Consider the following 24,369-nt stretch of genomic DNA (forward strand, 5'->3'; position numbering starts at 1 on the left):
CTTCTAAACAATTGGCTATAAATCAGAGGTTTCCATGGCTTCCTCCTTGGGTTGATTAATTTGCTAGAATGGCTCACAGAACTCAGAGAAATGTCTTACTTATTAGATTACAGGTCTATTTTAAAAAGATATAACTCAGGGACAGCCAAATAGAAGAGATGCATAGGGCAGAATATGGGGAAGGAGTATGGAGTTTTCATGTCCTCTCCATGTATTCACCAACCCAGAAGCTTTCCAAATTCTGTCCTTTTGGGTTCTTATGAAGGCTTTATTACATAAGCCTTTGACCGTTGGTTATTGAACTCAACTTCCAGCTTCTCTCTCTTCTCCCTGGAGGTAGGAGGTGAGGTGGGGAGCCGGTTGGTTTTACTGGCAACTGACCCCCATCCTTAGGTGACTTTCAAAAGGTACTTCATTAACATACAAAAGACATCATTAGGAAACTTCCAAGGGTTTTAAGAGCTTTATGCCAGAAATGGGGACAAAGACCAAATATGTATTTCTTATTATAAATCACAATATCACACCTGCCCTGCCCACTGTAATTTCAAGGAGACATTCATTTGTACCTTTATTTATATTCACCTCCATTTAGCAACCTTGAGTCTGCTGACCTGCCTAGATCACAGGTCTTGATTAAAGATCAACCAGTTATTTCCATCACCAGTGAAATGACAAATGTGAAACATCTGTTATCTTTTCAATCACTGTTGCTCCTTCTTAGAAACTGCTTACCACAAGGGATCTGAAACCCAAGTTAAGATGCTTTTATGGCCCATTCTGAAGAGATCCAGTAGGTCCTTTTGTAGCCCAGAAGTCCCAGATACATGGCAAATACCTACAGAAGCTTAATCCTCAGAAACAACCAAATTCTACTCTTTGTTCCTATCCCCTGGGTATAAGCTCCCTGAAGTTTCTGGCCAGGAGTTCCCCTAATTCTGACAATGGAAGGGAGGAGGTCCTAAAGACAGTCCCATCAAAACCGCTGAGAAGTCAGTTTTTTATCTTCTTCCCTAGCCCACCCAAAAGTGGCTTCTGACTTGCCTTTAGAACCTAGGGAGACTTTCCTCCAGACTCTAGAGTTGTGGGAGCAGGTCATCAGATCCTACTCTGATCTTGTAACCCGGACCTTCACTCTATCTCATGTCACACAGTTGCAGTGCCTTCCACTGCCTCTCAAAGGTGGGACACCTTCAAGAGCTTCAGCTATAAACCTGTAAAATGCAGCTCCCTAGATCTCATTTTAGATCTATTGAATGAGAATCTTTGTAGATAGGGTCTAGCAATCTGTATCTTACACCCACTGTGACAATGATGCAGCTGGTGCAGCAGCACACTGTGCACTGGCATTTGAAGATCACTGCACTAGAGTAGGTGGGAAAACTACATTATCCATAGATCCAGTGGTGACTACAGAGAACTAAGAGGATGGATGCCTGTTGTAAGAGCTTCACATCTAGATTCCCTAGAGTAAGTCAAGAGAAAGTCATATAGGTACTGCTCTACCCATCTGTGGTGGAAAGCCATCCTTTTTGCTTCCAGACTAGTGCCAGTGGTGGCAAGCTTCCTAAGAATATTGTAGCCCATGAGAAACCTAATCATTGGAATGCCTTCCAGGTTTTGTATGGACCACTGTGGACCATAGTCCCAAAGACACTGTCTGGCAGCACTAGAGACCATGTATTAGATCAGGATTTTACAAGCTGATGGGATCACAGAACAATTTTTAAACCATCATGGCCTGTTAAGTCATCAATAGACTGTCAGGAAATGTGGGTGCACTTAGATTAAAATAAACAGCAAAAATGGGCTCATGTATCAATAATTTGAAGAAATAATCAAAATCTTACTCATATGATTTCTTAAAAAAAAACTTTACATTAGAAGAAAAAGCAACCAATTAGGAAGATTAAATAACGTATTTTATTAAGAACAAAAAAATACAAATATGCTGCCAAGCTTAGAGCATTCGGCAGACAGCACAGTCTCAGCTGACAAGTGCAGCCATGTGCTCATGGCGCTGAGCCTTCTCCTCTCTCTTGCTGGCATGTCCAGGAATGACCGTCACTTCTTAAAAGCATACCACTGCACAATAAAGGAACAATAAAACATGTTAATGCCTTCCATACTTTTTAACAAATGCTTTTCAATGGGGAAATTTTACTAGCACTGTTTTTTTTATACACCACATAAACCAGTCTTTGAGTGCCTGTTGCTCAGTGGTCATAGAAAAGAGAAGAGAGGGCAGTATGGCTAAATCTGGTGGTGATGGTGGTGGTGGTGGTGGTGGTATAAATAGATGAAGGAGCAATGCATTAGAGGGTCATGGAGGGCATAGCTCTACTCTGAGATTCCTGGAGGAGGTAGAATAAACAGCCTCCCCCGAGAGTGCCACAGGGCAGTGAGACTCTGGGGAGAGCTCAGTGTAAGTTAAGGAATGCATGTGAGTTAAGGGTTGGGGGGCTATTCTAGCAAGGCAGTGTGAGTTAAGGAAAGAACTAGAGGGAGAGGGTCAGTGGGCAGGCTGTTAGCTCTCTATGGTGATATCCACTCTCATAAGAGTATAAATTCTTCCTTAAGAAGAATGAGAAGATGGAATTTCCCTTTGGGTCCCTGGAAACTACCAACTTTCGTCGATTCACTCCAGAGTCCCTGGTGGAGATTGAAAAGAGAATTGCTGCCAAGCAGGCAGCAAAGAAAGCAAAAGGTAAGCACAGGGAGCAGAAGGACCAAGAAGAGAAGCCTCGGCCTCAGCTAGACTTGAAGGCTTGCAACCAGCTGCCCAAGTTCTACGGTGAGCTCCCAGCAGAGCTGGTTGGAGAGCCCCTGGAGGATTTGGACCCCTTCTACAGCACACACCGGGTAAGGGTAATTGAATGGGAAGGTTGTTCTCAGCTCTGGGAGAGGAACCTCTGCTCTACTCAGCCTAGGGAGTTCTTCTGCACCTAGGTGATATAGCTGTGAGCTAGACTCAGTTAATGACAAATATATCCAACTTACCTCTTTGACACTATCTTTGCATTTTTATAATATTTATGGTAGAGACTAATCAAACTCAAATCTTCAAAAGCAACAACTGCTATAAAATTTTTAGAAGAAGTTGGCTGTTTCTTTGATGACCACTGACCTAAGATCTCCAGAGATTTTGGCTGTCTTTGTAAATGGGAAACAGAGATTCTTAGTCTGGGGGTGGGGTGTAGGGTAGGGAAGGGGAACAGAAATCCAGATTATTTAATGAGTGGTCCTCAAAGTATGATCTCAGAACCCCTGGGGTTCCTAAAGCCCTTTTAGTGGGTTCCTCAGGTCACGCACACACTTTCTCTCTCTCATACACACAGTACAAGCAAAAAACTATAAGTCAGTAAAAAAAACTCTTTTGGGTCCTCCATAATTTTTGAGAGTATAAAAGGGTCCTGAAATCAAAATGTTTGAGAACCACTAGTTTAAGTGAGAGTTGTTTTGTGAAATTCCCCTGTTTGTATTGTGTCTTAGATGATCTACACAGCACCCCACCCCCACAAAATGATGTATGCATGTTTGGGAGTTGGGAGGGACAGGAATCAGCCATCCCAAATATTATTGGTAGAGAAAATTAAAAGATACTGGGATGTCTTTCTCCCTCTTCTCATGGGCCAAGAGCCCTCATCTTCCTGGATGCTCAGAAGGAATCACTAGAAGGGGAGACTCAGAAGGTGGAGAGCAGGGCAAAATAGGCAAAATCCCATAACTAGAGATAATCCACTAATCAGAAGAGGAATTTAATGCAGCCAGAACCACCTCCTGCTGCTGCCAGAATCCTGGCCCTGGGCCTGATGCATCGTCAGCCCTAGGTCAGCTGCCTGGTCACTGGGCACTCTCAATGGACTCATCTTAATGCAGTCACTGACAGGGCCTGGGGTCTTGCTAGGAGGGTGAGGATACCCTGATCTCCACTAACTTGGCCCCTCCACTTGGCTCTCCATTGATGGATGCATGGTTCCCAGAGCTCTTCTTGCTCGTAAGCCTGAAATGATACCATTCATGCACAAAACATGATTGTGTGATAATGCATGCTTCTCGCTGCAGGTCCACCTTCTGCTTTGTTTTTTTGTAGACATTTATGGTGCTGGACAAAGGGAGGACCATTTCCCGGTTTAGTGCTACTCGGGCCCTGTGGTTATTCAGTCCTTTCAACCTGATCAGAAGAACAGCCATCAAAGTGTCTGTCCACTCATATCCTTTGCACTGTTGCTTCTTCCATATGATTTCTTTTAAAATCAGGCTTGACCCACTGTATCAAGTACCTTCTTCAGAGGTTAGCAATAGAAGTTTCCTCTAATTGAATTTTGAAACAATGAAATCATTAAATTGAAAGAAAAATGTTTGTGGCTTTAATGTGTCCAACACCTGAAAGCAGTCCCAAGATGGAGGAGGTCCTCATGCAAGCCACGGGTGGGTTTGGGTTCACCTCAACTGAGTCTGGACATACATGTGCATGCACAACCTAAAAAATGTCCTCCTTGTGAATGAGCTTTGATGATGCACCCAGACACATTCTTACCATGAGGCCTGTTCAGCTCACAACATAATAACCAAAAGAGCCCTGAGGCTTCTTTGGGCACATGAAATAGGCATGGATTGTTACTCTGTGCCCTAGCCATGCTGAGAACTAGCTTTTTTTTTTGGGGGGGGGGGTTGGGGGGGAAGAGCAGCACCTGCCAAAGGACAAAGAAGACAAACCACAATGGGCCGAGTCTAGATTGTTTCAGTGGCACCACATTGGTCATGGATGCTGCCAATATCCCAAGTGACCCCCAAACTACTAGCAGGTTAAAAAACGTCAGTAGTCCAAAAAATGTTAATAATTTGAGGTTAATACCACTGAATAATATAGCAATGATTAGAGACAAATCAGTCAAATATCTGTATAATTTTAACTGCTTTAGGTAGCTTCAGAATCTGCCTTCAGTTTTTGTTTTATTTTGTTTTATTTTCCAAGGCAAGCCAAACTAGGACAAAAAAGAGACTTTGGCTTGGTTTCCAAGGATCTTCCCTGGTGGCTGTCCAAATTGGAAGTTCCTAATGACAAATTCAGCCCTGGCTTCCAGGAGGTTGATTTGCAAGAACAGCCTTGCCTCAGCTGCCTGACAGATGGTAGCCAGCCTCTTCTTGGGAGGCTCCAGTAAAAGGAGCTCTCTCCTCCAAACTCTGGGGCAGCTTGCTGGATTGCTGGACAGCACTCAGTGAGTTGGTAGCTGGCACAGAGCCATCTCAAAATGAAACTGTGCTGCTCCATGTAGTTGCATTACATTTTCCTTTTACATGTTTTGTCTTTATGGCCAAGCAGTGGGAGTTATATTTTCTTAATTCAATCTTGGGTTTTCTAATCAATAGAAGGATATTTAATGATAATAGTAAACTACCATTTGCTAAATACCTCCTAAGTGTCATCACTGTCATAGGTACAGAAACCTTTGAAGAGCGGATTTGCATCCCCATCTTACAAATAATGAAACTCTTACTCAACGGCACTAAATAAATTGTCCAAGGGTACAGAGCCTGTTAAGAGGTCCAGCCTGCACCCTGCTTAGAACAGTATCAGCAATAAGGAAGTAGACAGTTAATGGAAATGAACTGAGGTAATTTATTCTCTCAGTATGTCATCTCTACTTGGGTGGTTTTTTTTAAAAATATATATCCAATTACTTAAAATTACAAATAAAGAAAAACAGCAAATATACAAACTCCTCTCCATGCATCCTGGTTGAGTTACATCTTAAATTAGCTTTAAGAAACAGCTAATTTGAAATAAAATCCCTTCAAAGAACTAAGTGACCAGTGAATATTCTTTTCATCTTGAGATATGATGAATCATAATTGCTGGATGGAGTCATAGCTGGACAGAAAAGCTGTTCTATGTCTCCTCCCAAAAGCCTGCATTTATATATTTCAATCTTATGAACTTGGTAGCTCCACTCCCAAAAGATATTCTTTAAGGTATGGAATTCTCAGTGTCCTATGATCAATATTTCACGAAAATTATAATTCTAATCAAATTTGCTATGAATGTTTCCACAAGTAATATTGTATATAATATATTACTTTTAAAGGTTTGTGGAGTTGGAGATATGATTTTAATTTAATCCTTGGGTTGACATCACCCCCCCCCCATGTGAACACATTTCTTAATTTAATTGCAAGTCAACAGGAAAATGTGGTTTAATTAGCAGAATTTCCCTTTTCAAAATAGAAGTGTTCCTAAGTAACTGTAAAACAGGGCACATTAAAGACATTTACAGAAAACTAAAATAGATTTAAATACTTCTGCTCAAACTGAAATTATAAAAGATGAGTGGCTCCCTCTCTCTCTGTAGGTCAAATTTATCTTCAGGCTTTGTTTTTCTTTAGGACGTAATTGTTAGGAATCCAAGCTAGTCCTGAGAAAAATGTCCAGGGGAGAAATTTACCTTTGGGTTTTCTCCTCCAACATTTCTTCCCATCAGTTCACCCCTTTCCACTCACCTTTAGTGTCTCCTTTCCCTTAGGGTAATCCCTTGGCTTAACCTTGAAAATTCTTCTCTCTGGTTAGACAGAGTTCTCTACCCCAGCCTAATTCTATCTGGAATTTTCTGCTTGAGTCAGCATTTTACTTCCGTCTGCCTGCCCCCACCATTCTTAGCCAGAGGCCCATTTCCTCAGTGTGTTTGATCTCAGCTAAACTGGGAAAACAATCCAACCCAAACTAATTCCCATGAAAGCTGGTGGCCCTCTATCTATAACTTCCTAGAAATAGTCTCTTTGTCTTTTAGGAAAAGAAGAGACATTTGCTGGATGAAATTTCAGGCTATATTGTATAGTGAAGTGAAGATGTCAGGGCAGAAGGATATTTTGGAGAGGGGATTCTTGTTTCCTTCTATCTTGCTGAGGATTCTGTTAATCTGAGGTCATATCTCAGTACCATAGCTGACTAGCTTGTATGACCTTGGGAAACTTATTTCCAAGCCTTTTCAGCCCATTTTCTTAGCTGCAAAGTATAGATATAGTATTTACCTGCAGGTCCAGTCGTATTAGAAATGGTGTGGATGAAGTGAACTGATCGGTATAGGCACTCCTTAAATGTTAGCAGCTGTTATGTGACAAGACTAAAAAGCTGATCCTAGCTAAAATCTATGAATTTAATGGTTTAGTGTCAAGGTGATCATAGGTGACATCTAAGAAACATAGCAACTCTCAGCTTTTCCTTAACAAAGTCCTCTCAGGTGGTTCAGTTTATTTATTACAGTCACTATTTTGGTCAATTGTGTGGGCATGACCCAAACCGAGCTTCCAGACAGAATCGAGTAAGTAGATTTGCTGTCACTGTTATTCCTGTGCTTCCTCTTTCTGTCCTCTTCTTTTCCTTCATTTGGTAACTTTTTTCTTTTGCTTTTCCTGCTGGTCTCATTTGAGTATTGCACACTTTGCAATGGTTATATATTTCCTTCTCTGTGATTTTCAACTTTGGAGAACTATGGATTACTGGTTCTCAACCTTGGAATCCCTTGGGGGAGATTTTTAAAATATTAGTGCCTGGGTCTCAGTCCCAGAGGGTCCAATTTCATCAGTCTGTGATGGGTGTGGCCAGATAAGCTTCCCCCACTGACTCCCCACATTGACCTGCTAGGCACACAACACATGAACCAACCAAGTTTAGGGACAGCCTGCTTTGAGAGCTAGGAGCAAAACTGAGATAGAAGTAAAAACAAATGGTTCTGGAACATATTCAGAAAATTACCCATGAATAAAGCTGTTTATGTTATCATGGCGCATATACTTCAAAGTGACCTTAACATTCCCGAGCGTATTTTATTTTCCTGGGTTAGCAGATGGAACCTCTGTAGTTTTAGAACATGGAGACTTTCCAAAAACACATGCACTAACACATTCGAGAGAGATGCCCCCAGCTCAGTGAAAGACTGACATGCCTTTGGTACAATAATAGGAACTCTGTAGAACTTTATCTTTTTCTACTTTTTAAATTAAAATGTTTTGCTGATTATAACATTAATACATGCCACAATAGAAAATACAGTTGAACAGCGTAAGTCCACTATATGTGAACTATGTGGGTCCAATTTTACATGGATTTTTAAAAAATAAATACACTACAGTATTTTAAATGTATTTTCTCTTAGGATTTTCTTAGTAACATTTTCTTTTGCCTAGTTTACTTGTAAGAAGACAGTATATAATGCATATAACATACAAAATATGTGCTAATTTATTATTGATGTTATCAGAAAGGCCTGTCAACAGTAGGCTATTACTAGTTAAGTTCTGGGAGAGTCAAAACTTAACATGTGGATTTTTACTCTATGGGGGGTCAATGCCTTTAACACCTGAGTTGGTTCAAGGATCCACTGTATATTGTATTTCTATTAATAGATTAAAGAAGAATAATCATGTGATCACCTTAATTGATACTGAAAAATCATTCGATAAAGTTTGATATCTATTTGTAATTAGAAACACCAAGAAAGAAAGGAATAGAAAGAAGGGAAATGCGATGCTCTGACAAAGGGTGGTTACTTTGAAGGATGTAGCAAACATCATGCTTAATTGTGAAACATGGCCAGCTTTCCCTTTGAGACCAGAAACAAAAAGAAAAAAATATGTCTGTTTCATCAGTTCCATTTAACTTTGTAAAGGAGAGCCCAGCCAGCATAGTAAGGCAAGGAAAGAAAGAAAAGTTAAGAACAAGAAAAGTAGCAAAGATACCATGATTTACAGATAATATAACTGTGTGATGCAACAGCCAATATAATCTAAACTATTAAAGTTAACAAGACAGTATGGCAAGGTAGCTGGGTATAAGTTAATATACATAAATTAATTGCATATCTATATACTAGCAACAAACAGAAAATGACATGGTTTTTTAAAATACCAGTTATGCTGGCATTTTAAAATATCAAGTATCTAGAAGTAAGACTATCAAAATATGAGTAAGATCTCTACAAAGAAAATTATGAAAAATATTGAGTAATATTACAGAAAACCCAATACATGGAGAGAGAGATGTATTAGATTCCTGGAATCAAAGTCACAATATTGTAAGACTCCTCAAGGTGACTAATTTTATGTGAGCCCAATCAAAATCCCAGTAGGCTTGGGTTTTGTTTTTGTTTTTGTATTACTCAACAACCTGACTCTAAAATTTATATAAGAATGCAAATAACAAATTATAGCCTAGACACCGTTGAGGAAGAAAAACAAGGTGGAAGAAGAGAACTGGCCCTACTGGATGTTAGGATGGGCTGTAAAGCTCTAATAATTGAAACTGTGTGCCAGTGGGGTAAGATTAGTCAGACTAGTGGGACAGAATAGTTGGTTCATCAACAGGCCAATGCATATACAAACATTGAATTTGTGCTGAAGGTGGCACCATGGAACACTGCGGAAAGGGCAGTTCTCAATAAATCATGCTAAAGAACTAAGAATATCAGTAGAAAAATAGCTTTGCTCATTACATCATGTGCCCTCCTTAATGCCCATCACCCAGTTACCCCATTCCCCCCCACCACCTCCCCTCCAGCAACCCTCAGTTTATTTCCTATAGTTGAGTCTCTTATAGTTTGCACCCCTCTCTGTTTTTATCTTATTTTATTTTTCTTTCCCTTCCTCTATGCTTATCTGTTTTGTTTCTTAAATTTCACACATGAGTGAAATCATGTGGTGCTTGACTTTCTCTGACTGAGTTATTTCACTTAGCATAATACACTCTAGTTCCACCCACATCTTTGGAAATGGCAAGATTGCATTTTTTATGGCTGAGTAATATTCCAGTGTACATATATACCACATCTTCTTTATCCATTCATCTGTTGGTGGACATCTGGGCTCTTTCTATATTTTGGCTATTGTGGATATTGCTGCTATAAACATTGGGGTGCAGGTGCCCCTTTGAATCACTACTTTTGTATCCTTTGGATAAATGCCTAGTAGTGTAATTGCTGGGTCATAGGATATTTCTATTTTTAATTTTTTGAGAAACCTCCATACTGTTTTCCACAGTACCTGCACCAATTTGCTTTCCCACCAACAGTGTAAGAGAATTTCCCTTTCTCTGCATCCTCACCAACATCTGTTGTTTCCTGCCTTGTTAATGTTCCCCATTCTGACTGGTGTGAGGTGGTATCTCATTGTGGTTTTGATCTGTATTTCCCTGATGATGAGTGATGTTGAGCATTTTTTCATGTGTCTGTTAGACATTTGTATGTCTTTTTTGGAGAAATGTCTGATGAATCACTAAATTCTACCCCAGAAACTAATAATACATTATATGTTAACTAAATTGAATTTAAATTAAAAAAAAGAAAAATTACTTTGAGCATCCAAATTTATGCCAAATACAAGAATCAATTCTGGGTAGATTAATATCTAAATTTCTTTGTGAAAGACCAAAACATAAAGATTTTGGGGGAGGGGTAGAATGACTTAATGACCTCAGTTTAGGTCACCATAGAGGAAAAAACTGATACATTTTAGCATACTAAAATTAAGTATTTCTGCTGTCAGAAGACAACTTTGTAACAGTGAAAAAGCAAGTCTACTGAGTAGAAGATATTTTCCACACATGTACCTAAAAAGTGTTTATATCTGGAAGAATCAGCCCCTACAAATCAATTAGAAACACATCAGAGCAACCAGTTTTGAGATGAGCAAAAAAATTGTAGATATTTCACAAAAGCAGAAACCCAAATGGTCAATAAACATAAAAATAGTCTTACTCTTTTTCTTAACCAAGGAAATGTGAATTAAAATTACACTGAGAGATTATCATATACTCATCAGATGGGGAAACTTTTAAATTGTGACAATACCAGTATTAAGAAAGATATGGAGTAACAGAAACTCATATACTGCCAGTGGAAATGTAAATTTGTACAGTCTCTTTGGAAATCAGTGTATATCATCAAATAACAGTGAAGACATACCTATACTGTGATTCCTAATTATACTCTTAGGTACTTATGCTCAGCAGATATATGTATGGGCACCAGGAAATACTTATGAAAAACTTTATGAACACTGCCCATAAAATCCCCTAACTGGAAAGGATCCAAATGTCCAAAATTTGTGAATACATTACACATATCTCTTACCTTCTTAAAATGGGATAATGTACAGCACTGAAAATGAATAAACTCTAGTTCCACAAAATACGGATGAAAAAAGCCAGACACAAAAGATTGCATAAGTATAATTCCATTTACACAAAATTCAAAAACAAACAGAACCTAACTATTTTGTTTAGAGATGCTTACTCAGGAGGTAAAAAATGTAAATAAAACTTTTAGGGCAGAGGAAGGAGGACATAATTGGGAAGGGGTGTATGGGGTGCTTATAACGTTCTATTTAGTGACACAAGTAGTTGTCACAGGGCCACTATGGACTGGATTATGTCCCCCGAAATCCATATGTGGAAGCCCTAACCCACATACTATTACTGAAGAAGGAGCCTTTAAGGAGGGCACTTACATGAGGTCAGAAGGGCAGAGTCATGATCCAGTAGAACTGGTGTTCTCCTAAGAAGAGGAACAGAGTCCAGAACTCTCTCTCTCTGCCGTGTGAGGACACAATAAGAAATAAATCCTTAGCAAGCCAAGAAGAGGGTTCTCACCTGGCCAGGAGGCAGCGTCGTCTCCAATTTCCAGCCTCTGGAACTGTGAGAAGTCAATTTCTGTGCCTTAACCACTCAGTCTATGGTATGTTGTGACAGTAGCCCAAGCTAATATACAAGTGTTTGTTTTACAGTGAATTTATGTTTCACGTGCATTTTTATTATGCACATTACATATTGTAATAAATAGCTTAAGAATAAAATCATTTTTTAAAAATCACCATTGCATGAAATGCAGACCACTGAAAAATATAAATCAGAAGAACAGAGTAACTAAGTAGAGAAATCACTCTTGGTATTTTAGCTTATTGTCCTTCCCCCTCTCTCTTAGTCTCTCTCTCTCTCTCTCTCTCTCTCTACACACACACACACACACACACACACACACACACACACATTTGAAGATCTAATTAGCTTTATCAAATGATTCATGAACTGGGCAGCAGCCCATCTAGCAAGTAGAGGCATTGAGAGGAGTTGTACAAAGGGAAGGTTTTTATAGGTAGGAGAGTGGGGGCAAGAAAGTTATTAGCAAAGGGAAAGGATTCTTCCAGAGGAAGCAGTTTGCTAGGGGAAAAAGCAAGGTCTCATGCAGATTACCTCATCTTTCTTTGAAGGATGAAGAGGACTCAAGTGAGGACAGATTCTTTGGTGCCACCATGGAAAGAACAATTCCCTGACTGACCAGTCAAGGTCACATTTCCAGGGAAGGTTGAAACTGCCAAAAGATTGGGTTTTAAGTCCCCCCATTTGGGAGCTGGGTCTAAGTGGCACCATTTTGGGCCTGTGGTTTTCTTAACTATATATAGGCTGAGATCATATAGCATGTAAAATCTCTATCCTTATTTTGAACTTTTAATGCAAAGCATTTTCTCTCAAAAGTAAGAGTTATTTGGGGATTCTGGTTAAATATGGAAGATAGCATGCATATGTTTTACCCCAACCCTCTCAGAACGCCAATAAAATGACAGCATGGGAAAAGAACGGTATAAATATACAAGAACAAAGAGAAGGAGAAAGAAAAGCACAGAGGACAAAGATGTCATAACAATCTCGGAAGGCCAAAAGAAGGCGGAGGCCTGGCAAATGATTCAGCACATCGGGGCTTGTTAAAGGAGGTGCCTGCAGAGAAGGATAAAAATGACGATCAAGGCATTTACCCCCTAAAACCTCAGAGGCCCTGAAAATGTGGACATGATACAAATAGCAATAAGAAGAAAGAACGTGGGAGTAGAGTATGCTCACTTACTGCTGCTTCTATAATAGCAAGGAGTTAGAGTATTCTTCAAATATAAATCAAGGAATGGAAAATAATTATATTTAATGGTACAAAGGTAAGCATGAAAAGGATATGATTAAGTACAATCAGGTGATGCATAAAATAGAGGGAAAAATAAAAAAAATTGCTGAATGGAATGTAAAGAGATATCATACTACGGGCAATACATTACATGGTTTTAGTTATAATCATGAATTTATACTTATAAAGGCAACTTCTAGAACTAAAGTAAAAACTGTATTTAGAATCATGCACACAAAAAAGCAAATGAAACTTATCAGACATGAAATACTTTTAAAAACTATTAAATATATAACTTAAATTTATATAAATAAAGATCAGCTGTCATATCAATAAATATGAATTAGACTCATCTGTTTAAAAAATTCACACATATTCATATATAACAAAACATTATCGGGACACCTGACTGGCTCAGTGGTTGAGCGTCTGCCTTTGGCTCAGGGCATAATCCCGGAGTCCTGGGATCGAGTCCCACATCGGGCTTCCTGCATGGAGCCTGCTTCTCCCTCTGCCTATGTCTCTGCCTCTCTCTCTGTGTCTCTCATGAATAAATAAATAAAATCTTTAAAAAAAATGACAAAGCATTATCCCACTTTATGTTGAACAAAAACATACTGCCCCAGGTCTTATGGAAAGTTCAAAATTAAAGAAGGGACAAAGAAGCCAAGGCACACAGGAAGAGAGCAGGAAGTCAGATGTGACTATCAAAGGAGGTGGCACTTAGACCCAAAGTCATTAAGCAGGATAAAAATGACACTTTGAAATGCTAAATGATCCAAAACAGTAACATATATCTTTGCAGTAAGTAATATGGCAACAATGTTCATAAATCAAAAATCAGAAGAGTATGCGGGTAAATAGACAAAAACATTACAGGTATTGGAAAGTGTAATGAATTTCTTTCAGCCCATGAGAGATCAAGTGTATAGAAAAGTATGTAAAGATATAGATGACTGAATAAATAATTAATAAGGCATATCTGATTAATCTATATTAAGCTATATTCCCTAAAAAATAGAGAATATATCACCATACAAATAGACCAAATATTAAATTACAATAATATCTCAATAAGCTCCAAAAAGTAAAAAAAAAAAAAAAAAAACGGGAAATATTCTCTGATTAAAAAATTAGAAAAAAAGGCCTTTCCATTTGATAATGTTAAGAACCTTTCAAGTCTTAAATTTTTAAAAAAAATGCTACAAACCAAAATGATAGAATCTCTAGGGAAGAAAAAATTTAAAAAACACTTTAATCAGAACCTATACAGTACAGTTAAAGATATGTTCAGGGGATAATCCATAGGACTGAAGCAGAAAATATTTATTTCAGCACAAAATGAAAAGAATTATTTAAGTACCTAATGTAAAACTAAAAAAAGAACAACAAATGAAAAGAAAACAGGAAGAAGAATTAATAATTTCAAAGAAAACCTTAACAAATTAAGAAATAGAAAAACAGAGGTGCCTGGGTGGCTCAGTTAGTTAAGCATCCAATTCTTGATTTCAGCTCATGTCATGAACTCAGGATCCTGAAATCAAGCCCTACTTTGGCCTCTGCTGTCAGTGCGGAGTCCACTTGGGATTCTTTCTCTCCCTCTGCCCCTCACCCCATTTGTGCTCTCTCTGTTTCTCTCTAAAATAAATAAATAAAATCTTTTGAAAAAATAAATAGAGGGGTGTCTGGGTGGCTCAATCAGTTAAGCATCTGCTTTTGGCTCAGCTCATGATCCCAGGGTCCTGGGATGGAGCCCCACAATGGGCTCCCTGCTCAGTGAGGAACCTGCTTCTCCCTCTGCCTCTACCTGCCACTTCCCCTGCTTGTGCTTGCTCTTGCTCGCTCTCTTTCTCTGTCAAAGAAACAAATAAAATCTTTTAAAAAAAATAGAAAAACAGAAATAATGAATCCAAATGCTGTTAAAAATATATGTGCAAGACCTTTATGCTGAAAGATGACAAACCACTACTGAGAGAAATTTTAAAGTATCAAATAAACTTAGCAATGACTTATGTTTAGGAATTAGACAACTCACTAGCTGTTAAAATGTCAGTGCTGCCCAAATTAATCTATAGATGCAATGAAATCCTAGTGAAAATCCTAGCAGGCCATGTTCTGTAGAAATTGAATAGATTTTGATGATATGGATGAAGCAAAATTTATTTAACTATTATCCTATTGACAGGCATTCATGTTGGCCCTAATCAACATATTGATGATATATCAACATGTTGATTAGGGCCAATCATGATGGCAAAATCCTCATATTTTGCCATCACGATTCTTCGGTGAGTATCCTTCCTCACATACATATCTCTGTACACATAACATGAGTACCTGTGAGGGGTGAATTCTCAGAAGTGGAATTACTGGGTCAAGGAACATATGGTTTTAATTTTTGAGATATTACCAAGTTGTTTTCCAAAGCTGTGCCAATTTCCATTCCCACTATTATTAAATTCATTCTTTATCAGATTTTGTATGAACTGAATTGTTGACAAAACTTCTTTCATAAACACACTTTGAAAAAGATATAAAAGATAAAACAGTCTACCTATACTGTCTCATTTCTAGAAATAATATGTGACGATGTTCTGCATCTTTGGCTCCATGAAAATGATCAGATTCCAGATTTTATTTTTGAAATGCAAACTGATCACAGCCATTGGTTGTTTACTATGCTGGGAACCCAAAGGAAAAGGGTAAATATCCCTGGGATAGTCTGGGGTTGCAAAGATCATGCTGTATATTCTTGAGTTAGAAATGAGATCGCAGCCATCAAGGAATCAGAAGCAGTCCTATCACCGTGTTCTTGATACAGTGTTTTGGACACAAGCAGTTTCCATCCCTTATCTCCCCTCCCAGCTGTTAGAGCTCTCAGAAACATTAGCTTTGCACTGCTACCTACTGGTAAAGATAGGCCCCTGCCTCTCTGCCTGCCTATCTGTCTGCTTATGGGAAGATTTCATATACATATTCATTTTTAAATACCTTCTTGTGCTCAGAAATAAACTAGGGATTCACTGCTGCCAAAGAGGAGAATATATCAGATGGGGCCCCAGCTGGAGATGAAAAGTGCAGAGGGATGTCCCACCATCCCCATGCCCTGAGCTCACAGAGAATCACTGAAGGGGCCCTTTGATGGCTCTAAGACATCCATCACTAACCATACTGATGATCTGGAGAAACATTTTACAAAATATAGCAATTTGGTTGCAGGGAAAAGTGCAGCAGAAAGAGAAATGTTTTCCCATCTGGAAAAGAACACATGAAATGAAACAGAACCTGTGACAAACAGAGGAATGGGTACCTGGCGCTGCAGGCATAAAGGACGGTTTTGTGTCTTTTCAAATGCATATGAATGACATCATATGCACACTTTAGCTGATGCTTTTTAAAAATCAATATTGTGTTTTTGAGATTGATCTAAATGGACTCATATAGACTTATTCCGTTCATTTTTTACTGCTATATAATATTCCATAAAGGTATTCTGCATTTTCTTCTAAAAAGTCTTAACATTTCTTTCTACATTTAGATAGTTCATCCCCCTAGACTTTAGAGTGTATGCACATGGCTGATATTTTTCTGTATGGATTATCCCAATGCCATTTTTAATGGATCATCATTTTCCAAGTGATTCACTTTACTACCTCTGTCACACACTAGGTTCTCATGCATACTTGGGTCTGTTTCTCCTGGTCATCGATTTGTTACTCTGTCAGTCAACACCACACTGGTCTAAATGCTTGGTAATAAAATTTGACTTGTTTATTAGAACACCACTCCTTATTCACCTTCTTGAAAATTATTACTTCTTCTTTCTCTTTATTTTCCTATATCAATTTAAAGGTCATATTTTCAAGCTTTTTTCTTACGAATCTGTTGAAACTTTGATTGTAAATTAATTTAATTTATTTATTACCACTGGAAGAATCACCACTTATGATATCAAGCTTTCACTCATATCAGCTTGGGATATTTTCCAATTTATACAGGCCTTTTTTATACTCTTCCATAACATTATGTCTTATGTAAAGTTCTTATGTTTCTTATTTCTAGGCACATTATCATTTTGGTCATCCTTTTGAATATCTATTTTTATTGCTACAATATATTAGTGTTATTAATGTCTACATACTGGTTTTGTACCCAGCAACCTTGCTGAACTTCTGAACAATTTCAACATTTTTTACAGATTCTCTTGGTACAAGAGAGTTTTCTATTTAAACAGTTATATCATCTGCAAATAATGGTGAACTTGTCTCTTTATGAGTCTTATACCACTTGTTTGTTTTACCTGTCTTATTGAGCTGGCCAGACCTTTAGCACAATGCTGAATTGAAGCTACAATAATGAGCGTATTTCTTTTGCTCTTGATTTTAAAGAGTATACTTCTAATTTTCACTATTATCATGATGACTATAGGATTCTCATAATCAATCTTTATCAAGTCATCGAAATTTCTTTCCACATCTGGTTTGTTAAGAGTGTCATTATGAATTGGTATCAGTTTTTTATCAATATTTCTATTTCATTAAGAATATCATTAGGTCTTTCATCTGTTAATATATAGTAGGTCACATTAATAAATTTTCCAATCTAGTTTTAGTTCCAGCTGCTCATTGCTAGATTCAACTTGTCAGTATTTCATTTGGTCTGTCTTGGTAAATGAGGCTGATTTATAATCTTCCCTCATAAATTGTCCCTTTGGGTTGCTTTTCCACATCTCTGCCTTAGTGTCTTCCTTCTGTATGGTCCTCAGGAACTCCAAATTCTTCCCACTCTGTTTTGCACAGTAATTCAGGTATCTCTCTGCCCTACAATGTTTCTCAGTAAGTTATCCAAAGATCTCTCTTAGTCACTAGTCTCTCAGTAGCCTCTAAATCATTTGACAAATACATAAGGAAAAGCAATACAACCATGTTATGCACAGATAATTTAAAAATCTGAAATGTAAGATTGATCATAATTTTCATAGAATTTCTGACTTTTTATGTTCTTAAAAGCAGTGTATATGTTTCAAGGACTGATAGTTCATATTGGCTAACAGTTAATCATGCATAGTCTATCCTAACTAACGTGTTTTATTGTCACCTGACTGTTCCTGTTTACATTTGTTAAACTTACATTTGTCACTGTTAACATTGCATTACATAATATCACAGGTAAAAAAATGAATCATTTCAAAAATGGTTTGCAGAAATACAACAATGGTGATGAAAATAGAAAAGTAAACTTCACAATATGAAATAAGATTACACATATAAATAATGAATGGACTCTGTCATAAATATAAAGCTTGAATCTGTAAGGTCATGAGACAAGTGGACAATGGATGTGTATAATCTCACAAAAGTAGATAAAAAATAAACAAGAAAATAGGCAGCATGACAATGAAAATGGATCATTGAATGTTATTGTATTGAATCGATAAAACTTTTGACCTAATACCCATTTTATTATCTGCTAATAACATTTTCATGAAATAATATTACACAGCTACCAAAACTTATATATTATTTTCCAATAAAGGTTACCAACTTCACTTTTAAACTAGTTGACTCTTTCTAGTACAAATACAAAATTATGCTTTCTAGTACAAACTATCAAAACTTGATGTTAACGGTCGAAAAGATACAAAAACTATAGTGTCCTCATTCCTCCTCAAACAAGTACAACTATACCCTAGCTGGTAAGACATGAAACCAGCTCCCAAATTGATGACAAATATTGTAGTTGGAAAGAAATCAAGAAACAATTGGTGAAATTGCTTTATTGGAACCACTGGATTTCTTATAATACGACTGGCATTTAAAAAGTAATGAGTGTTAAGTATGTAAACAAGCAGACATTTTACTTTACAGTTTAATAAAGCTATGGATATATCAGTTTTCAGTATGCATTCACCATATATGTGAGAGAGAAGTGCTCAATGACTTTTTGTCTTATTTATCATGTAGCTAATTTAGAAAAAAGAGAGATTTCTGGTTTAATTAATTAAAGATTAGCTTAGAAACTTAAAAAATGCATCAATTATCACAGCAGCAGAATAATGATTCACATAGCAGCAGAATGCTATGCTTCTCATAGCACCAGAGTAATGATTCATGAGACCCAAAAGGTAGAAACAACCCAAATGTCCATCAATAGCTGAATGGATAACAAAATGTGATATATCCATTATATAGACAATGGAATATTTTTGGCATTAAAAATGAATGATATTCTGACATATGCTACAACATGGATAGGACCTTAAAATATTATAATGAGTAAAATTAGCCAGACGCAAAAGGAAAAATTATATGACTTGTCTGATTCCACTTACATGAGATACCTAGAATAGGCAAATTTATGGAGAAAGAAAGTAGAAATGAAGCTGCCAGTGAGTAGGGAAGGGTGGAATGGGGAGTACTTTGATGAGTACAGAGTTTCTGTTTGGGATAATAAAGAAGTTCTGGAGATGGATAGTGGTAGTGATTACATAATATTATGAATGTGCTTAATGCCTCTGAATTGCTTACTTAAAATGACGATGGCAGTAAATTTTATATATATGTCACTACAATTGGGGGAAAAAAAGATACATTGAACTGGTATCGAAGAAGCTTCAGCCACGTGGGCAGCAAGGAAAGTCATCACTATACAAATGAAAGATGTTGCTTCCAAATGCACTATATCCGTTATTTGTGGAAAACAATGAGGGTCCATAGCATGCCTTCAGACTCTGAATTGCCTTTGAGGAACACAGTGGAAATTGTGAATACAAACTGACTGTGGCCACTTAGTATGAGTCTTCTCAGCCTACGGGGTTGATATGAAAGTGAGTATAAGATGCTGCTTCCCCACACTGAATGACTCTGACTGGCAAACAGGAAAGGCTTATAGTGTTTTAAAGTAAGGAATAAAATCTTTTAAAATTACCATTTCTGTGAATACACATGCTGTGTGTCTCCATAATACATTCAAGATTTTGAACAGTATGGATCTTTGGCACTGGGGCCTAAACATCAGGATATTTTTTTAATGATTAAACATCATGGATTTCTTAAAACTGAACAGTGGGGCAAATGGCTCCATGGCTGAGAGTTTGACTTTTCTCAATACCCAGTGATTTTTTTCCTCCATCAGGAGTGTCTTTTGCATATTAAAAATCGCATCCGAACACTGCAACAGAACATGAAGAAATACCTTGTGTGCCAAATGCCATCAGAAAGAGGATGTGACTTCATCAGCTACTGTATCCTGAGCTGAGACCTCTAACCCTCCAGCTTCGGGTGGTGCTGAGCCTCAGCTCCAGTGAAACACTCAAAATAGTCTTAACTCTCTCCATAATTTCTGGATCTGCATTTGATCTGAAAAGCCAGAAATATCCGTCAAAGCTTCCCAACAACCTATAATTCTGAGTTAAGATTTTCTAATTTAGAAAACATAAAGAGTTGGGGGGGGGGGTGACCAACAAGATATGGAAGCTGACAGCTCAAGCAGCCAGCCAGCCAGATATAGATTTCTTCGTGAATAATTTCAAACACTATTTCTCTCACACAGATATGAAAAGACATTACTGCTATTCTCTTTTTAATGTGATTTTTACTTTTATGTAAGATATACAGGTTTAAGGTTTAAAAGGTTGCACAGTTCTACAAAAATTCTAACAAAAACAACAGTTTCATGCTTCTCATCTCCTCGCCCCTAATCCTGTATTTCCAGAGGCAAGTGCTCTCAGCTTTTTTACTTCTTTATTCTGATACTTCCGTCTCTCTGATAAGATACTTATACTCTATTTTTCATTCTTCTATTTTAGATATTATCTATTGGCTTTCTATTATGGAAAAAAAAGAATTAGGTGCACATACCCACACAAAATTCCTCTCAAATTTATCTTCCTGTTGTAGTTATATTATCATTTTGGGTTAGGTAATCAGACGATATGTGCATCATCTGACTACAGAGGGGATTATGTAATAGTACTGCTAGCAAATGACGTGACAGCTGTGCCATGTGGTGTCCTTGATTACATGCTCCTTCTTGCTTTCTCTGGAGTTAATAAAGGTTTCAGGGACACCTGGGTGGCTCAGTGGTTAAGCATTTGCCTTTGGCTCCAGTCATGATCCTGGGGTCCTGGGATCAAGTCCTCCATCAGGCTCCCCACCAGGAGCCTGCTTCTCCCCCTGTCTGTGTCTCTCATGAATAAATAAAATCTTTTTTTTTAATAAATAAAATCTTTAAAAAAAAGATTTCACTGCTTCATTTGCTCTGTTTTCTATTTCTTTATCCTAATTTGTTCCAAAACTCTTCTCCAGAGGTTTAATTATTGTTTCAAATTAGTCAAACATATCAAGCTATCCACCAGTTTCCATTTTTCTTGGGGAAATCACTCCTGGAGTCCTCCATCTCCTGACTCAATCTGGCCTAGGTGTTCTCAAGGCATGGTGCACAGCCCTTTTCTGGAGATTTTCCCTTCTCTGTTTTCTTTTGGATTTTGCTTGTCTCTCCCCTGTATCCTCAGATCTTCCTCTTTTTTGGTTACTTTCTTATTTGGTTATAGCATCCTATGGTAACTTTCTTAGAAGGGCAGGTCTAAAGTACATTTTCGTCTGATTACCTAACCCAAAGACTTTGCATATCTGTAATTGTCCTTATTTTATCCTTATCATAAGAGTTTAGCTGGGGGAATAAATTCCATATTAAAAATTATTTTCCTTAAAATTTTGAAGGCATTTGTTCCATTGTCTGATACTCTCCAAGGATTGCCATTGAGAAATCTGATGATATTTTGATTCTTAATCCTCTGGATATAACCTGTGATTTTCACTCTCTCAAAAAAAGTTAGGGTCTTCTATCTGTGCACAACATTCTGAAATTTGGTGATGTTATGCCTTAACATTCATTCATTTTCCTGAACACTTCTGGGTAATTTTAACCAAACACTTAGATTCTTCATGTTGCAGAAATTTTCTTGAATTATTTCTTTGAAAATTTTCTCTAGTCTCTTTCTTTGTCTATTTCTAGATTTCTATTGGTCAGACATTGTACCTACTGGTCTGACTCTCTAAATTTCAAGCTTATAAGCACCTCTCACCATTTCTTTTTGTCCCACTTCCTGTGAGATCTCTTCATCTTTATTTCCAGCTCTTCTATTAATGTTTTACTTTTGCTACCACATTTTATTTTCAAAAGTTTCTGTTTTGTTCTTTGAATAGTCTTTACAGCCTTCTGTTCTTGTTCTATGTATCCTGTATCTTCTCATCTCTTAACTCTCTAAAAATATTCATGATAACTTTTTTCTAACTTTTCTTCTCCCTGCATTGTTTCTTGCTTTTCTTTCTTTCCTGTTTGGTTGTTTTAGTCTTTGGTGTTCGAAGCATCCTTCCAATTCCTGATTCTCATTGGCTAGCGGTTCACATTCAAAACACAGCATCTTCTTGGGCTATTAACCTGACTGCCAGGCTTCTAGAAACTAACTGAAAAGCAGAAGGGAGTAGGTGGGTAGGAGGGTTGCCTGCCTTTCAGTGTATAAAGTCTCCTTTATACTCCTGTTTCAGCACACAACTCTCTCTCCCTCTTGTTTAACTCTTGAAAGAATGAACATCCAATCTATTTCCAGAGCAGAGGAGGCAGTTCTTCACTGAATGGGTTCCTCACTGAATAGCTAATTCTTGTAAAGACTTTTAAGCGGTATCCAGCCCTACCTGACAACCTCTCCCCAAACCCCACTTTCAGAGGTATTTAGCATCTCTAAGTCCTAAGCAGCACTGCAATGTGGATTGGCTTGCTTCTGGGAACTCCCCACTTCCCAGCTCAGGTTTTAGCTTTCTTGAATCTGCTCTGTCAGTTACTACTCATCCATCTGTTCCTTAGTTTCCAAAATGCTGTTGTTGTGTTCTCCATTATCTTTGTCCTAGTGGGTTTATGCTTTAAAAAAAAATCCTCCTACTAACATTTAAGAAGTATTTCAGAAAGGGTAGAGGTAAATACATATGTTCAATCTGCCATATGTAATCAAGTCTTTCCATTTTTAATACCAGTGTTTATGTTTATGATTTTATAATTTAAAAAATTAACTGTACCTAAAATTATGTGTGCATCTGAATCCCTTTGGTTCTGGAAGAGTAGTTCCCTCTGGCTAGCAGCATTAGCATCAGCTAGGAATGTATCAAAAATGCACATTCTTAGGTCCTACGCTTGACTTACTAAATAAGAAACCCTAGGGGTAGAACCTAGAAATCTATGTTTGAACAAGCCCTCCAGGTGGCTCAGATGCTTGCTAGAGTTTGAAAACTCCTGCCATAGGTGACTGAAGGATTCTGAACACTTGAGAAACACTGCCTTACTCCCAACCTCAGCTCTAGATCCATCTCTTCACCTCCAAACCCACAATGTGCCCAGCAGACTAAAAGGACTATTTGAGATGACTTCCTCTGACAAGACCCATCCTCCAAGAGAACATATTTATGGATTTAGATGGTTTTTTTTTTCCATGACACCTAGCTATTTCCTGCCTTATATGGCTCTTAGTCTGGGATTTCTGAGTCCAGAAACACCTGCAGACCAAGCATGGTGGAAGAAAAGACAGTTGGAGGTGAAGAAGTTTAGACACATGAGACAGAGCAGTGTTTCATCTGTCTTCCACATGTTCGCCAACAACAAGTTGGGAAAAGAGCCTTCAGATTCCCTCTGGGCACCTCAGAACAGGGCAACCTTGTTCTGAACCTTCTGGTGGTTCTGCACCTGCCATTGCCCTCTGCCCACCTTCTGAGCTGGAGATCCTGTCCAGCTTCTCAACTGCACACATCCATCCCCATCCCATCCTCTGTGTGACTCCTCTGAGTTCTCCAGTCTACATCTTGCCTCCTTACCTTAATTTCTTCCCTTTCTGTACCTTGCTGATGATCTTTGCACATATTCCTTTAGAGCCATCCCAGGAGTTCCCCTCTGAGCTCTCTCAATAGCACAGTTAATACTCCTTTCTACCTTCCTCCCAGGTATGTCTTCACTGTCATTTACACCTTTGAAGCCTTGATAAAGATACTGGCAAGAGGATTTTGTCTAAATGAGTTTGCTTACCTGCGAGATCCTTGGAACTGGCTGGATTTTAGTGTCATTACCCTGGCGTGAGTATTTCTCCATGCTGATGTATATGTCTGTGGGCTTCTAGGTGGCTCACACTCTGGGGATATTTCCTCATCTCTATCCATCTTCCTTACATGAAACTTACCTGGGGTTTCCTTGCTTCTAAATGTTATTTTGAGAGTCACTTTTTAGGATTAGTCCCATACCTTCAGGTAGAAGTTAGAGATCTCAACTCTGAGTTAACAAATGTCCTGTCAAAGTGAGCGGGCAAGGCTCAGCCTTACACCTACCTGACCTGAAGCTCTTTGCCTGAGGAACCAGTGTCTAAGGAGACTGATTGGCCAAGCTCACA

At 38.0% G+C, this 24,369-nt stretch overlaps 1 protein-coding gene across 3 annotated transcripts in view; it reads left to right on the plus strand.

The window, feature by feature from the left end:
* Positions 1–2,587: 2,587 nt before the first annotated feature.
* The window catches only part of SCN10A (sodium voltage-gated channel alpha subunit 10), an 89,625-nt gene continuing 67,843 nt past the window's right edge, over positions 2,588–24,369 (plus strand). For all 3 annotated transcript variants that reach the window (XM_072793306.1, XM_072793307.1, XM_072793308.1), the window contains exons 1-4: positions 2,588–2,862; positions 4,094–4,221; positions 7,239–7,319; positions 23,930–24,058. In XM_072793306.1, the coding sequence (XP_072649407.1) occupies positions 2,593–2,862; positions 4,094–4,221; positions 7,239–7,319; positions 23,930–24,058 (608 nt within the window). In that variant the 5' untranslated portion in view covers positions 2,588–2,592. The remainder of the gene's footprint in view (positions 2,863–4,093; positions 4,222–7,238; positions 7,320–23,929; positions 24,059–24,369) is intronic.

Source organism: Canis lupus, chromosome 22 (assembly GCF_048164855.1).
Source record: "Canis lupus baileyi chromosome 22, mCanLup2.hap1, whole genome shotgun sequence".
Lineage (NCBI taxonomy): Eukaryota > Metazoa > Chordata > Mammalia > Carnivora > Canidae > Canis > Canis lupus.